This window comes from Polyodon spathula, chromosome 4 (assembly GCF_017654505.1).
Source record: "Polyodon spathula isolate WHYD16114869_AA chromosome 4, ASM1765450v1, whole genome shotgun sequence".
Classification (NCBI taxonomy): Eukaryota; Metazoa; Chordata; class Actinopteri; order Acipenseriformes; family Polyodontidae; genus Polyodon; species Polyodon spathula.
This window is the reverse complement of record NC_054537.1, coordinates 28,687,208-28,700,291: the sequence shown is the minus strand read 5'-3', so window position 1 is coordinate 28,700,291 and position 13,084 is coordinate 28,687,208. Positions and strand designations below refer to the sequence as shown.

Below are 13,084 nucleotides of genomic sequence, written 5' to 3'. Positions count from 1 at the left end.
TAAAAGTGTGTGCATTCTGTTATACTTGTAGCCATTGATTTGTGGAAGTGTTTGTTAGTGAACCTGCAATTTTCTCCTCCAGTTCAAATAGAATGTTAATGTAATGGAAGAATACACTTGCACATTTTATTAGAGTGTTATTTTATAAGGTGTTGCATTTTTTCATACATTCCAAAATTATAAATGAGTGCTTCCTAGAATATATACTACAGTATACTGGAAGCATTTAGAAATAATAGTATATTTAGTATTGCATTTAATTAGGGTGCAACAATTAATCGATGCATCGATTATGTGTCATCTGTACTTAAATTTTACATATTGGTGAATCGATGCATCAAATTTATACCCAGTTTTAAGTCTCCTGTTGTCGGTTTGCATTAAAACCTTGAATGTGAGTGCGCTGCTTTTAGGTTATCGCGTTGCTAGGATACACACCTCAAGCCTACATTATGCGTTGGAGAAGATAATTCAGAAGTAGGCCGAGTAAATTCGAAGCTTAGGCCGAGTAATAACAGGTTTTGTTTATTTCATCCATTTTTTTTTTTTTTTTTTTTTTAATCTTTTAAATCTGCCAGTTACCATTTATTTCAAAGCATGTTGTGCCTGGATTATATGGCAATATTATAGAAAAAGTTGCTGAATTTAGTACAATAGTTACATTAGTCAGGATTTGTGAGATTAATTCAAATGCTTTCCTTTTGGACATAAAATGTAAACAGTATTAAACAACCATAGCGCTTTGTGATGGTGGACCACTATGAAAGGCGCTATATAAAAATAAAAATTATTATTATAAAGTTGACACCACATTTTATGTAATTTTTTACTTTTTGTTCATTCTTTGCCATAGCTGTTTCCTCGCAATAAACAATGGCCATAGACACGTTTTTAATAAAGTAATAACATGAGGTTTACTTGTGTCTTTTTGTTTCTGAACAAGCAAACGAAAACTGAAATTTAACTTTAAACAATTCTGTGACGGGGGGCCCCAGCTTCTGTGCATATTTTGTGTTTTATGTTGTATGTGTTGTGTTTCATGTTGTCTGTTTTATATGTGGATATAGTGGTGCACGGAATATAAATAAATAAATTGGGTTATGTAGCATGAGTGTTGTAATATGTATTTAGCACAGGGATTGCATAATCACTTCACGTGCAAGTAAAATGTGTATTAGTATGTGAGCACGGGGAGTGTGCAAATTAGTTCACGTGCTGGGATTTAAGTGAATAATTAATTAGTAACTGAATCCCGGCACAACTCTGTATGTATATAGGTGCACTCGGGGTTGTGTGGTTTTGAGTGGAGAATGGGTGTGGAGAGGAGAGAATTAAAATGGAGGAAATAACAATTGCTAGGCATGCTGACTTGATCTGATCTGTTTTGGCCATCACACCGTTTTGTTTTACAAAGTGTTTTTGTGTTTTGTTCAACTCTTTTATTTTGCAATAAACCGGCACAATTCACATTTCAGAACACAAGTGTGTTCTTCCGGGTGTAACGTCACCACCATCCAGCCTGTTCACAACTTTAAATAAAACAAATGTTGAAATGACATTGTAAAATGAAGGGGAGAAAAATTCACTGTTTTGCTTCTTGTTTATTACATTCCACATAACAGAAAGTCGCAACTTTAAAACTTTAATCTGTTTAAGTGAGGCATTTCTGAAGAAGTGCTTGTCTTTTTGCCGTCCCATGAGATTCACTCTAGCAGCACAATGCAAATATATTAATCTCACATATCACACAGAACTCTTTTTCATTTGCAATTTTATTTATTTATTTTTATTTTTTTAAAATTTAGTCCTTTGCCAGTTTGTTATTTTCTCCCAATTTGAAATGCCCAGTTATTACTCACCGCTACCACCCCTGCGCTGACTCGGGAGGGCAAAGACGAACATGATGTGCTCCGACGCGTGTGCCGTCAGCCGACCGCTTCTTTACACACTGCGGATTCACCATCCAGCCACCCAGGAGCTACAGCGTCGGAGGACAACGCAGCTCCCGGGCAGCTAACAGACAAGACACCCTTGCTTACCTAGGCCCTCCCCCCCGGCGACGCTCAGCCAATTGAGCACTACCTGCTGGGAACTCCCATCCATGGTCGGCAGTGGAATAGCCCAGACTTGAACCGGCGACATCCAGGCTATAGGGCGCATCCTGCACTCACTCACGATTTTAACATTTAGATTTGCAGTGTTAGTCTATTTTAACGATCATGACTTAATTCATGTATGCTAGTTTACATGTGCTTTTTTTACGTTCAGCTTTTAATGTTTGTTTGTTTGTTTGCATTTGTTAGTCTATTTTAACGATCATGACTTAATTCATGTATGCTAGTTTACATGTGCTTTTTTTACGTTCAGCTTTTAATGTTTGTTTGTTTGTTTATTTATTTATTTGAACAGCAAAGTCCTTATTATTTTGCAATAAGTCAGACATGTTTGCTACAGCACTGCAACCCATCTATGAAAAAATGAGTCAGACTTCAGTACTTTGACCCATACATTTATCTTATTTCTCCATAAATCTTTCGGGACTATTTCAGTGAGCTAGCTATCCTGTAACTGACTATCAATCCTGCTGATGTTTTCTCCCAGTTACGATTTATTGCTCTCCTTATTAACATTATTACAGTAAAAAGAGTGGGTTGTTATTTGTTGGGTGATTGGTATTTGGATCTGCCAATAAATTAGACATTTTAGTTACACCTAACTCTTTGAAATAGTAGTTCTAGAAACGAATGACAAGAAATTGAATCTGTTTTTTTTTTTTTTTTTTTTTTTTTACATGTTCTTAAATATGCTGCACCACTCTAGTTTGCATAGTTATGTTTGCATTTGGTATTTGATATAAATTGGTCTTCATTCATTTAATGGTTTAAAAGATCAAATATATTTTACTGGTGAATTGGTATTTCTACAGAAAGCAGCAGTGTAGAGAATGCATTTTAACTAAATTATGTAATTGGATAAAGGTTTTATAATGTGAAAAACTGATTAGAAAGCTTCAGCTCATAAGTGAATGCAGCAGTGTCAAAAAGACCACTGTGTTGCTTTGTGAATTCTGATATTTAATATTTCCTGATGTGGGTTATTATGCTTATCAAATGGTTCTATTTTGTCAACAAATACAGATTAAAAAAAAAAAAAAAAAAAAAACAGTACAAATATGCAACAACACATTAAATGTAAACAATACAACAGAAATAGCAGCTACAGTAATGTTCATGGCTTATACACTTGTATTGAAAGTTGTAGGTTTTTCCCCAATCCCTCTCACATTTTGATCTTGGTGGCAGTGCTAACCGTCTGAAAGCTAAAAAACAACTTAATTGTCTCATTAAAGAAACTGCAGCAGGACTGCTACGGTACATGTATTACATATGTATGCTTATTACTGGTATTGGAAGGTGCTCTATCCCATTAATGTATGGGGGTGTCACAAAGATGGCCGGAGTGGGTGGCGTCAGACCACAGACAGGAAATAAAACAACAAGAGAGGTGGAGTTTGGTGGAGCTGAGCGAATGCTTTCGCTCAGCCTTTAATAAATAAACAGCACAGAAAATAAACATTGTAACAAACAGGACACGGCACATTCACCAAAATAAATAGACAAACAAAAACGGACTAACACTACACAAAACTGGGTGAGCAGATATTTTAACTATTATTCTTACAATTATTCACTATTACCTCCGTCTCCTATCCTGTTCTCCACTCACCGAACACACAACCCTGAGTGTGAAAACAAGCTGCTTTTATGCAGCTGTACTGAGACTCGACTGGTAATCAATCATTCAATTGGAGTCTCAGTACAACTGCATGTGAATTAATAAAGTGCAATTCCCCGTGCTCACAAATTACGTTTTACTTGCACGTGAAGTGCTGTGCAATCCTCGTGCCTAAATGCAAATATACATTTTAAACACTCGTGTTACACAGACCCGTTAATATCCCGTGTACCAATGACTATACACCAACATTAAAACACACAACACACAACGTATAACAGAAAATACACACAGGGGCGGGCACTTCGTCACAGGGGGTTACAGCGTCTCATCTCAACAAAGACTGAAGGCTTCAGTCTGCTTTTCAACAGCAATATGGACATGACAAGATAAGTCTTTTACTAGTCGGTTTTATTTCCAATAAATGCAGGGCTACAGAAACTTTTTGCCTTGGGGGCCAATGGCTCTTTGACCAAAGCAATTGTTTGCCCAATCAGATTGATGGGTGCCACTTTAGGAGCAACTGCTTAAAATACAAAGCAAAAAAATCATTAACCATCCAGTTGTCATGGAGCTTGATAAGTACCTTTAGTACAAGCTAGAGGATGTATCATCATTGGGAGTATTGGAAGCTGTCTAGTTATCCATAGTTGGGCTATTATGTGATTATTTGGATTACAGCAAGCAATGGTGACACCTATGTGAGGGTCAGTGGTATTGATTCGACATTCCAGTTGATGTAAAATCTACTTGAATTTGTGCTGATTGCTGCTGTCCATAAAGCTGACGGCTCTTCTAGGCCTAAAATCAAGTAACTGTTTGTTCAGTTTATTTGGCAAATTATACCAATCCGTATGGTTGACCATTACCTGGGTGTCACGTCTGCTCAATCTGTAGAGTCTGCAGTACTGCTTCCAAGGACTGCTCCAAATAAGGGCATGTACATTTACACTCAAGTAAGATGAAAGTTGAAGTGAACTTATGGTAAGGTTTCTAATCTTTACTTTTACTTTACTTGAAAACCACTAAAGAAAGATCCCAGGTGTAAATCTGTTACTTTTAATATTTGACTTAATATCAGTGTGAATTTTATATAACGTATTCTACAAGTCAACACTTTGGTTTGAACGATCCCCCCCAGTGCAAAAATTCTATAATGTCAAATGTGAAAAAAAAAAAAAAAAAAAAAAAAGTGTAACTCCATATATAATAATGTTGCTACTCTAACTCTACTGAAGTCATGTGCTGGCTGTCCTATTTATTATTACGTTTTAACATTTTGCACACCTTTGATTCCTGGTTATCCACCAGTGAGTCAGAATCATTACATTGCGTTAGAATAGAATCGTTTGAATAACATCAATACTCGCATATAAAATACAAATTACTTATGAGGAAATTTGTCTTGGCAGGCAAGATGTGAAAGGAACTGGGGACTTTGAAAAATCCCATCCGATTCTTGCAGACAGCATTGCTTTGCAGTGCTCGTACCATGAATTGATCATTCTATCAATCCTTTGCATCAGTTGGACAGCACTCGACCCAGCAATCACTCTGTTTTATTTATTGCTTTATCAAGCATCCTCATGTTAATTGCACCCCCTGCTTTGCCTTCATGATTGCTTATTTAAATTGTATTTAACCCAAAGGAAACTGCATAACCAGGGGACATTACTAGATCAATGACCCTTATGTCTTACGTTTTATTAGTTCCATTTTTCAAAGGAAAATCCTTTCTTTCTACAATAAAATACATTTTAAATGTCTATTCTAGACAGTTACATTTTTTTCTTTGCTTGTGCAATTTCTGTATTTTGATGGTTCATTTTTTTTTCCTCAGTTTATTTGCTTCAAGGTCATGGATTGCACTTTCTATGTCCCCCAAAGTAAATTCTTTGGAAACTGAAATGATATTTCAACAAGAATAAGCTATGTATTTTTACTTAAAAAAATGTAATTTATAGGGTCTAGAGACTTTGGGGTAGATGTACTAAAGTTCTGCACCTGTCGCAATAGTTGCAAACAAGTCAGAAGTCTAGGGTGAAATGTACTAAACATTTGCAGTGCTGTTGGCGACTTTTTAAGGAATGCTTTGCGGCAGCAGCTTTTCTTTGTGATTCAACATGTAATTATGGACGTTCCTGCATAAATTCGCAAAAAGTGGGTGGAGATGAGGGCTCACAAATATTATAGTGAGATGTACTAAAGCTGTCGCAATTGTTGCTGGCACTGTGTGTTCGATTTTATTGTATTGTTTTTAAACCTGACACCACCTTATGTCGGACAACCATATCCAGTTTAGCAAGGAGCTACTGTATGATTATGAAAAGGTTTTTGGGGGTGAAGGTTGGGGCCCCACTATAGAATCTGATGGGATTAAACTGCCTTTTATATATATATATATATATATATATATATATTATATAATTCCTGCCACAAGTTTATTCATATGTAAACACATTTCTACTAAATTAATATGTATTATATAAATATATATATATAAGACGGTGTTCAAATAAGTAAAATGAAAACGGAACAGAATATAGTGTAAAGATGACATTTACATTTAACAAAAACTTTTTTATTTTGATTCTTGCACCCTTGCATGTATAGATGTTATCCTTCAGGCACCCTCTACTGCAGCAAACCACAACTCAACTGCCGCTGTTTTGTTTGAAAAAATGTTGCACAACTCTCGCTAGGATGATGCAAATAATATTTAAATTGGTATATTGCAGCTCTCTTCATTAACATATTTTTTCTCAGTACAAAATGTGCACTTTGCGAATTGTAATGAAAATGCAAACTGCAATATGTTCGCACTGTGACTGGCCCATCATAGTACATCAGTCCATTTATCTTTAAAATGAGTGTTTATAGGTGTGGATGTTAATATATCCCCTTTACTTTGATGCATTGCTTTAGGCTGCTGCAATTTTAAGTTCTAAAATTATTTATCATGGCATCGTTGTATCCAATGCTCTGATTTATTTTCTTGGTGACACAGAATCACAGTGATCACCTGCCAATTGACCCCCTAGCGATTTGTTGCTTGGCTCATCAAATTACTTGAGTTTTACACATGTACACATAAACCAAGTATATGTTGTAAAAAATATAAGCAATGCAAAAATCATGTGTAATTTCATTATTTTAATAAATGTATAGGGTAAAATCAATTGTCATGTTTGTTTTTTTTAAGGTAAAGCTGCCAAATGTCCTGGGAAAATAAATCAAATTCTGTTTTTACATGTCAAACTGTAGGCGAATTTTGTTTTATTAGCTATTACTGATATAAGCAAATATTTGTGGAATGGTTTTAGTAGCCTGTGGTTTATTTTGGATTTCTTAAAAAAAAAAAAAAAAAAAAGACAACTTTTTTATAATTAGGAAAAACGTAAAACCACCTTCACTTGCATAATGCATGTATCCATTTCTTAAGAAAATGCATGCTTTAACTTACATATATATGCTACTGTACAGTTTATTTTGGGCTATTGCTAGGGGTCTACCTAAATTGCGATTTCGCGGAAATCGTGAAATTGAGGGTTCACCACGAAATTCACCTCTTTTAGGTGCCAATGTATACCGGACAAGTACAGAGAGGACAAAAAAAAGAAACCTTGTTTAAATGAACTACTGCACGAAGCAAACTATGTATCTTCCTTCTGTAGATAGCCCTTTTTAATTCCTTCGCCATCCCGTGTGCATTGCACTTAAGCAAAAAATAAACAAACAAAAAACACCCACAAATAACATTTACAAAAAAAAAATCTCCGAAGTGGTTAAAGTTGTTGTTTACTGTTCAAATGACAACAGAGTTTTAATCAGCCTATCAGTGCGTCTATACTGCTTTTTTGTGACCTGTACTGTGCAGTAGGGGGTGGGACAAAGTTGGTGCTGCATTGTTTTCATTTAGGTTGCTAAAATCTAGTTTTCAGTACTGGAGGTAAAATAGAAGTGGACGACAAAAAAGGCAAATATATTTCAGCTTATGATCGTTTCAAGATATTTCCCAAAGAAACTGTACATGCAGATGGAAGTAATTGTTTTGCATATCTTAATGTGTCTTTGGAGAAAATACGATTGACCGCTATTTAGTTTCAGAATCACACATTAAACAAAAGGCTACTACAGAGGCTGCTGAACAGAACGTAAAATAAAAAGCTTTCAGAAACTAAACTGGAAAGTCAGCGCAAACAAAAAGTATTCCTGTCGGCAAGTTAAATCAGTACCACAATGATCTAGCACAGCCACCTCGCCTCAACCTGCTGCTTACTTTTTCGCAGTTGGAATTTTAGACCCGAATAGCCACGTTTTTTTTTTGTTTTGACTTTCTACTAATAAAATAAATTATTGGATGGGACAAATTACATGACAACGAACATGCTGCATACATTGTCTTTATTAAAGTATGATAGATAGCCTTGGATAAAGACGTTTTTGGGCTGTTTCTAATCGATTTCCACATCTGTATAACTTGGCAATGCTTTGTCTTAACTTTCATCCAATTCAGTGGCTGCAGAGCGTGCAGTCTCAATGTATGGGCAACTCAACTGTAGGGGGGTACTGCATTCTTGCCTTTAAGAAATGACAGCACTCTGTTTTAGTAAGAAAGCAAGTATCACTGTTTTTAGGCTTTATAGTGTTCTCAAATACTGTCTTCTTGGGTTTATTTAATGTTTAAACAGGTCCGCGAAATTTCCATGAAATCCTAATTTTATTCCGCAACCTTCCCATGAAAAATAAGTCAATTTAACGCGATTTAAGTAGACCCCTAGCTATTTCCTTGCACAAAATTTACTAGAAGTTAGCTTTGCTCTTGTGTTATTCATTAGTTTTAGCAAGTGACCTCTGCCCTGCTATTAATCTATAGTCAAAGTAGCTTCTAACTAGGTATAGCCCTCTAGCGGTCAGAAAGATGCTTAACAAGACCAACGCAGTGGCAACGTACCGTAAATCTACAGAATCACGTTGTCAGGGGTAACCATAATGACTGCACCTGTATGAACTGCCATTATAATCCATAGAGTGTTTACAATTGCGCAGGAAAGTTGCTTAAAACAAGTTTAATGTTCAAATTGCACCAACAAACCTAAAGCATTGCTCAAAATAGAGGAATATTACAACATAAGCTAAACACTATTTTGTTGTAGTTCTACGCTATAAATGCTCATGTTAATGTTTCAATGCAGTAGAGCTTTTCCTAAACGATTATAATATTTTCCAGGGGTTCTTCGGATATGTATAAATATCGTATCACAGAGAGGAGTCATTGTTCTACATTTTTAATTTATAATGCCCCAAAAGCAACTACAATGTCAGGTGCATCAGTGTGTGTAAAACACCAAAGTACAGAACTGCACGTATTTAACAGAATACCTTTCCAAAAAGCACGTACTGTGCTTTCTCAGTCTATGCCGAAGTGTTTGTAATCAGGTTTTTGTTTGTTTTTTGGGGTTTTTTTTTTTTGCACAATGTGTGTTAACCCGAGGCAGAAACAACAATAAAGTGTGTGCACACAAACACAAACGGACTTTGTCGATCTGTGAAAAAAATCTTGTTACAGCTTTTTAACAGTACAGTAATTATATTAATCCCTTCCTTGCTTCTTTTCTTTTATGTTTAAACATGGCAGTTACGTGAAGTGATTGCATGTAAAAAAAATCAAACAGAATTCCCAAGCATGCACCTTTTTTTTTTTTTTTATCTGCAACTGAACCCATTCTGTTCTGGTAAGAGCTGAGTTGTTACTGTTTTAGACCCATTATAAAATGTGCATTGATCCGTTTCCATGTGTAGTTCAATTAGTAGCAGTGTGCGTAAATGACGCAAGCCACAGGTTCTTCAGTTAATAGAAGGTATGGTACCTTACAGGATCTTATATGACAGGTTCTGCTGTATTTTCTACATTTTAGTTTGGCAGTTTTACTTTTTTTTTTTTTTTTTTTTTTTTTTTTAAGTTTTTACTCACATTTTTTTTTCAAATCTTTAGAATCTTCTGGAGAAATCTGCTGAAAAAGAGACACGCCAAGAATATGCTCTGGCCATGATCCAATGTAAAGTGCTGAAGCAGCTGGAGAATCTGGAACAGCAGAAATACGATGATGAAGACATCTCTGAGGATATCAAGTTCCTTTTGGAGAAGCTCGGTGAAAGTGTTCAGGATCTTAGGTATGTATGATGCTAATGATTTCATCACTTCCTTTGTAGCGTGTACCAATTGTATGGATGACTTAATAAGTCAGTGTTGAAAAGAACATATTTGTTAATGTTTGAAACTGATAACACCACATGTCACCTCCCTTCTCTAGAGAAAGCAACTACTGTGCAGTGAACAGCCCTAATATATTTTTGGTATTAGCTTTTTTCCTATTTAACTTGGACAATAAACAGTACAAAAAAAAAAAGTGTTCCGCTTTTTTAATATAGTTTTTTTTTCTGTTTATTTGTTTATGTGTTATGATGATGAAGATTCATGTGCTTGAGTTCATTGTTCTTTATCACACTCTAAATAAATAGATGAGAAAAATAGATTTTAAATAGATGAAAAAAACTCATTAAAAGGACTTTGCTTTGTTGACCTGGTTCCATTTCGATTTGCCTTGTACCCTTACACAGAAATTACCAGGTCTGAGGCTGAATGTTTAGTTTGTTCATTCCTGTTGTTTTCAAGCTTAATTTTTTCGAACTTACAAGCAATTCTGAATGTGCCACAAATAGCCCTCGTATTCAAATCTAAGATGTAGTGGCAACAATCTTTTAATTTTGCTGTTCCAAGACTAATTCTGCCAGTGCTTTTAGTACACAGTGAACCATGCTGAGTCCTGAGTACTAATGTTATCCAGTGTTGATTTAAATTGGTACCAATAATGTATATTGTCACCTCGTCTTGAGAAGTGATTACCCAGTACAAAAGCCTTACCGATTCATTAGTTTATGTATGAGGTACCATGTACATATTTACATTTTGCAAATGGTTGATTTTATAATCATATGAACAGAATGTTCATTATTAAAGATACCTTTCTAGAATTCTGTGATGAATTGTTTTAATTAGAACTATAATAGACCATGCCATTTAAAGGGTGTTCATAAAAGCAAGATTTTTATCTAGCATAGGGGTCTCCAACCCTAGTCCTGGAGAGCCCCTATCCAGCAGGTTTTATAGGTGGCTTTACATCAATTAGTGGCGAAAGATCTGGAACGTCTGTTAATCTTGACTAATTAAGCCAATAATTTGTTAAATTAAGTAAATTAGAGATTGGTTGAAATGAAAACCAGCAGCCACAGTAGCTCTCTAGGGCCAGGGTTGGAGACCCCTGATACAGTGGCTTGCGAAAGTATTGACCCCCCTTGGCATTTTTCCTATTTTGTTGCCTTACAATCTGGAATTAAAATGGATTTTTTGGGGGTTTGTATCATTTGATTTACACAACATGCCTACCACTTTGAAGATGCAAAATATTTTTTATTGTGAAACAAACAAGAAATAAGATAAAAAAACAGAAAACTTGAGCGTGCATAAGTATTCACCCCCCCAAAGTCAATACTTTGTAAAGCCACCTTTTGCAGCAATTACAGCTGCAAGTCTCTTGGGGTATGTATCTATAAGCTTGGCACATCTAGCCACTGGGATTTTTGCCCATTCTTCAAGGCAAAACTGCTCCAGCTCCTTCAAGTTGGATGGGTTCCGCTGGTGTACAGCAATCTTTAAGTCATACCACAGATTCTCAATTGGATTGGGGTCTGCGCTTTGACTAGGCCATTCCAAGACATTTAAATGCTTCCCCTTAAACCACTTGAGTGCTGCTTTAGCAGTATGCTTAGGGTCATTGTCCTGCTGGAAGGTGAACCTCCATCCCAGTGTCAAATCTCTGGAAGACTGAAACAGGTTTCCCTCAAGAATTTCCCTGTATTTAGCGCCATCCATCATTCCTTCAATTCTGACCAGTTTCCCAGTCCCTGCCGATGCAAAACATCCCCACAGCATGATGCTGCCACCACCATGCTTCACTGTGGGGATGGTGTTCTCGGAGTGATGAGAGGTGTTGGGTTTGTGCCAGACATAGCGTTTTCCTTGATGGCCAAAAAGCTCAACTTTAGTCTCATCTGATCAGAGTACCTTCTTCCATATGTTTGGGGAGTCTCCCACATGCCTTTTGACGAACACCAAACATGTTTGCTTATTTTTTTCTTTAAGCAATGGCTTTTTTCTGGCCACTCTTCCGTAAAGCCCAGCTCTGTGGAGTGTACGGCTTAAAGTGGTCCTATGGACAGATACTCCAATCTCCGCTGTGGAGCTTTGCAGCTCCTTCAAGGTTATCTTTGGTCTCTTTGTTGCCTCTCTGATTAATGCCCTCCTTGCCTGGTCCGTGAGTTTTGGTGGGCGGCCCTCTCTTGCCGGGTTTGTTGTGGTGCCATATTCTTTCCATTTTTTAATAATGGCTTTAATGGTACTCCGTGGGATGTTCAAAGTTTCGGATATTTTTTTATAAACCAACCCTGATCTGTACTTCTCCACAACTTTGTCCCTGACCTGTTTGGAGAGCTCCTTGGTCTTCATGGTGCCGCTTGCTTGGTGGTGCCCTTTGCTTAGTGGTGTTGCAGACTCTGGGGCCTTTCAGAACAGGTGTATATATACTGAGATCATGTGACACTTAGATTGCACACAGGTGGACTTTATTTAACTAATTATGTGACTTCTGAAGGTAATTGGTTGCACCAGATCTTATTTAGAGGCTTAATAACAAAGGGGGTGAATACATATGCACGCACCACTTTTCTGTTATTTATTTTTTAGAATTTTTTGAAACAAGTTATTTTTTTCATTTCACTTCACCAATTTGGACTATTTTGTGTATGTCCATTACATGAAATCCAAATAAAAATCCATTTTAATTCCAGGTTGTAAGGCAACAAAATAGGAAAAATGCCAAGGGGGGTCAATACTTTCGCAAGCCACTGCATAGTGGCTTCATCAATAAGGTGGTTTGTTCAATAGCAACAGCTCTGTTTGTCTTGCAAAATCAATAATAACACTGCAGTACTGCTAAATTACCACTTATTTCTTTGACCGCTTTAAAAGGTCAAGGCGTACGGTTTTAGGTAGCTTTGCTTCGTTAGTGTTTTTAAGTATCTTAACTAGACAAAGTTTAGTAAGAAGTCACTCGGTCCTATAGTATGGGACAAGCATAATTGATTTAATATGCAGTTATGTTTTATATTTTATTTTTAAGACTGTTCTATTTTTTTAAATATATGCCTATTCATTAACATATGTATTGCTGTAGCACAGTGGTTCCCAACCTTTTTCATAGTAGGGACCACCTTGGTGTTAGGATTTTTC

At 36.3% G+C, this 13,084-nt stretch overlaps 1 protein-coding gene across 4 annotated transcripts in view; it reads left to right on the top strand.

Moving 5' to 3' along the window:
- The window catches only part of LOC121314375 (V-type proton ATPase subunit H), a 78,532-nt gene that overhangs the window by 25,791 nt on the left and 39,657 nt on the right, over nt 1-13,084 (top strand). For all 4 annotated transcript variants that reach the window (XM_041247563.1, XM_041247560.1, XM_041247562.1 and 1 more), the window contains one exon: nt 9,731-9,909. In XM_041247563.1, coding sequence (XP_041103497.1) covers nt 9,731-9,909 — 179 coding nt within the window. The remainder of the gene's footprint in view (nt 1-9,730; nt 9,910-13,084) is intronic.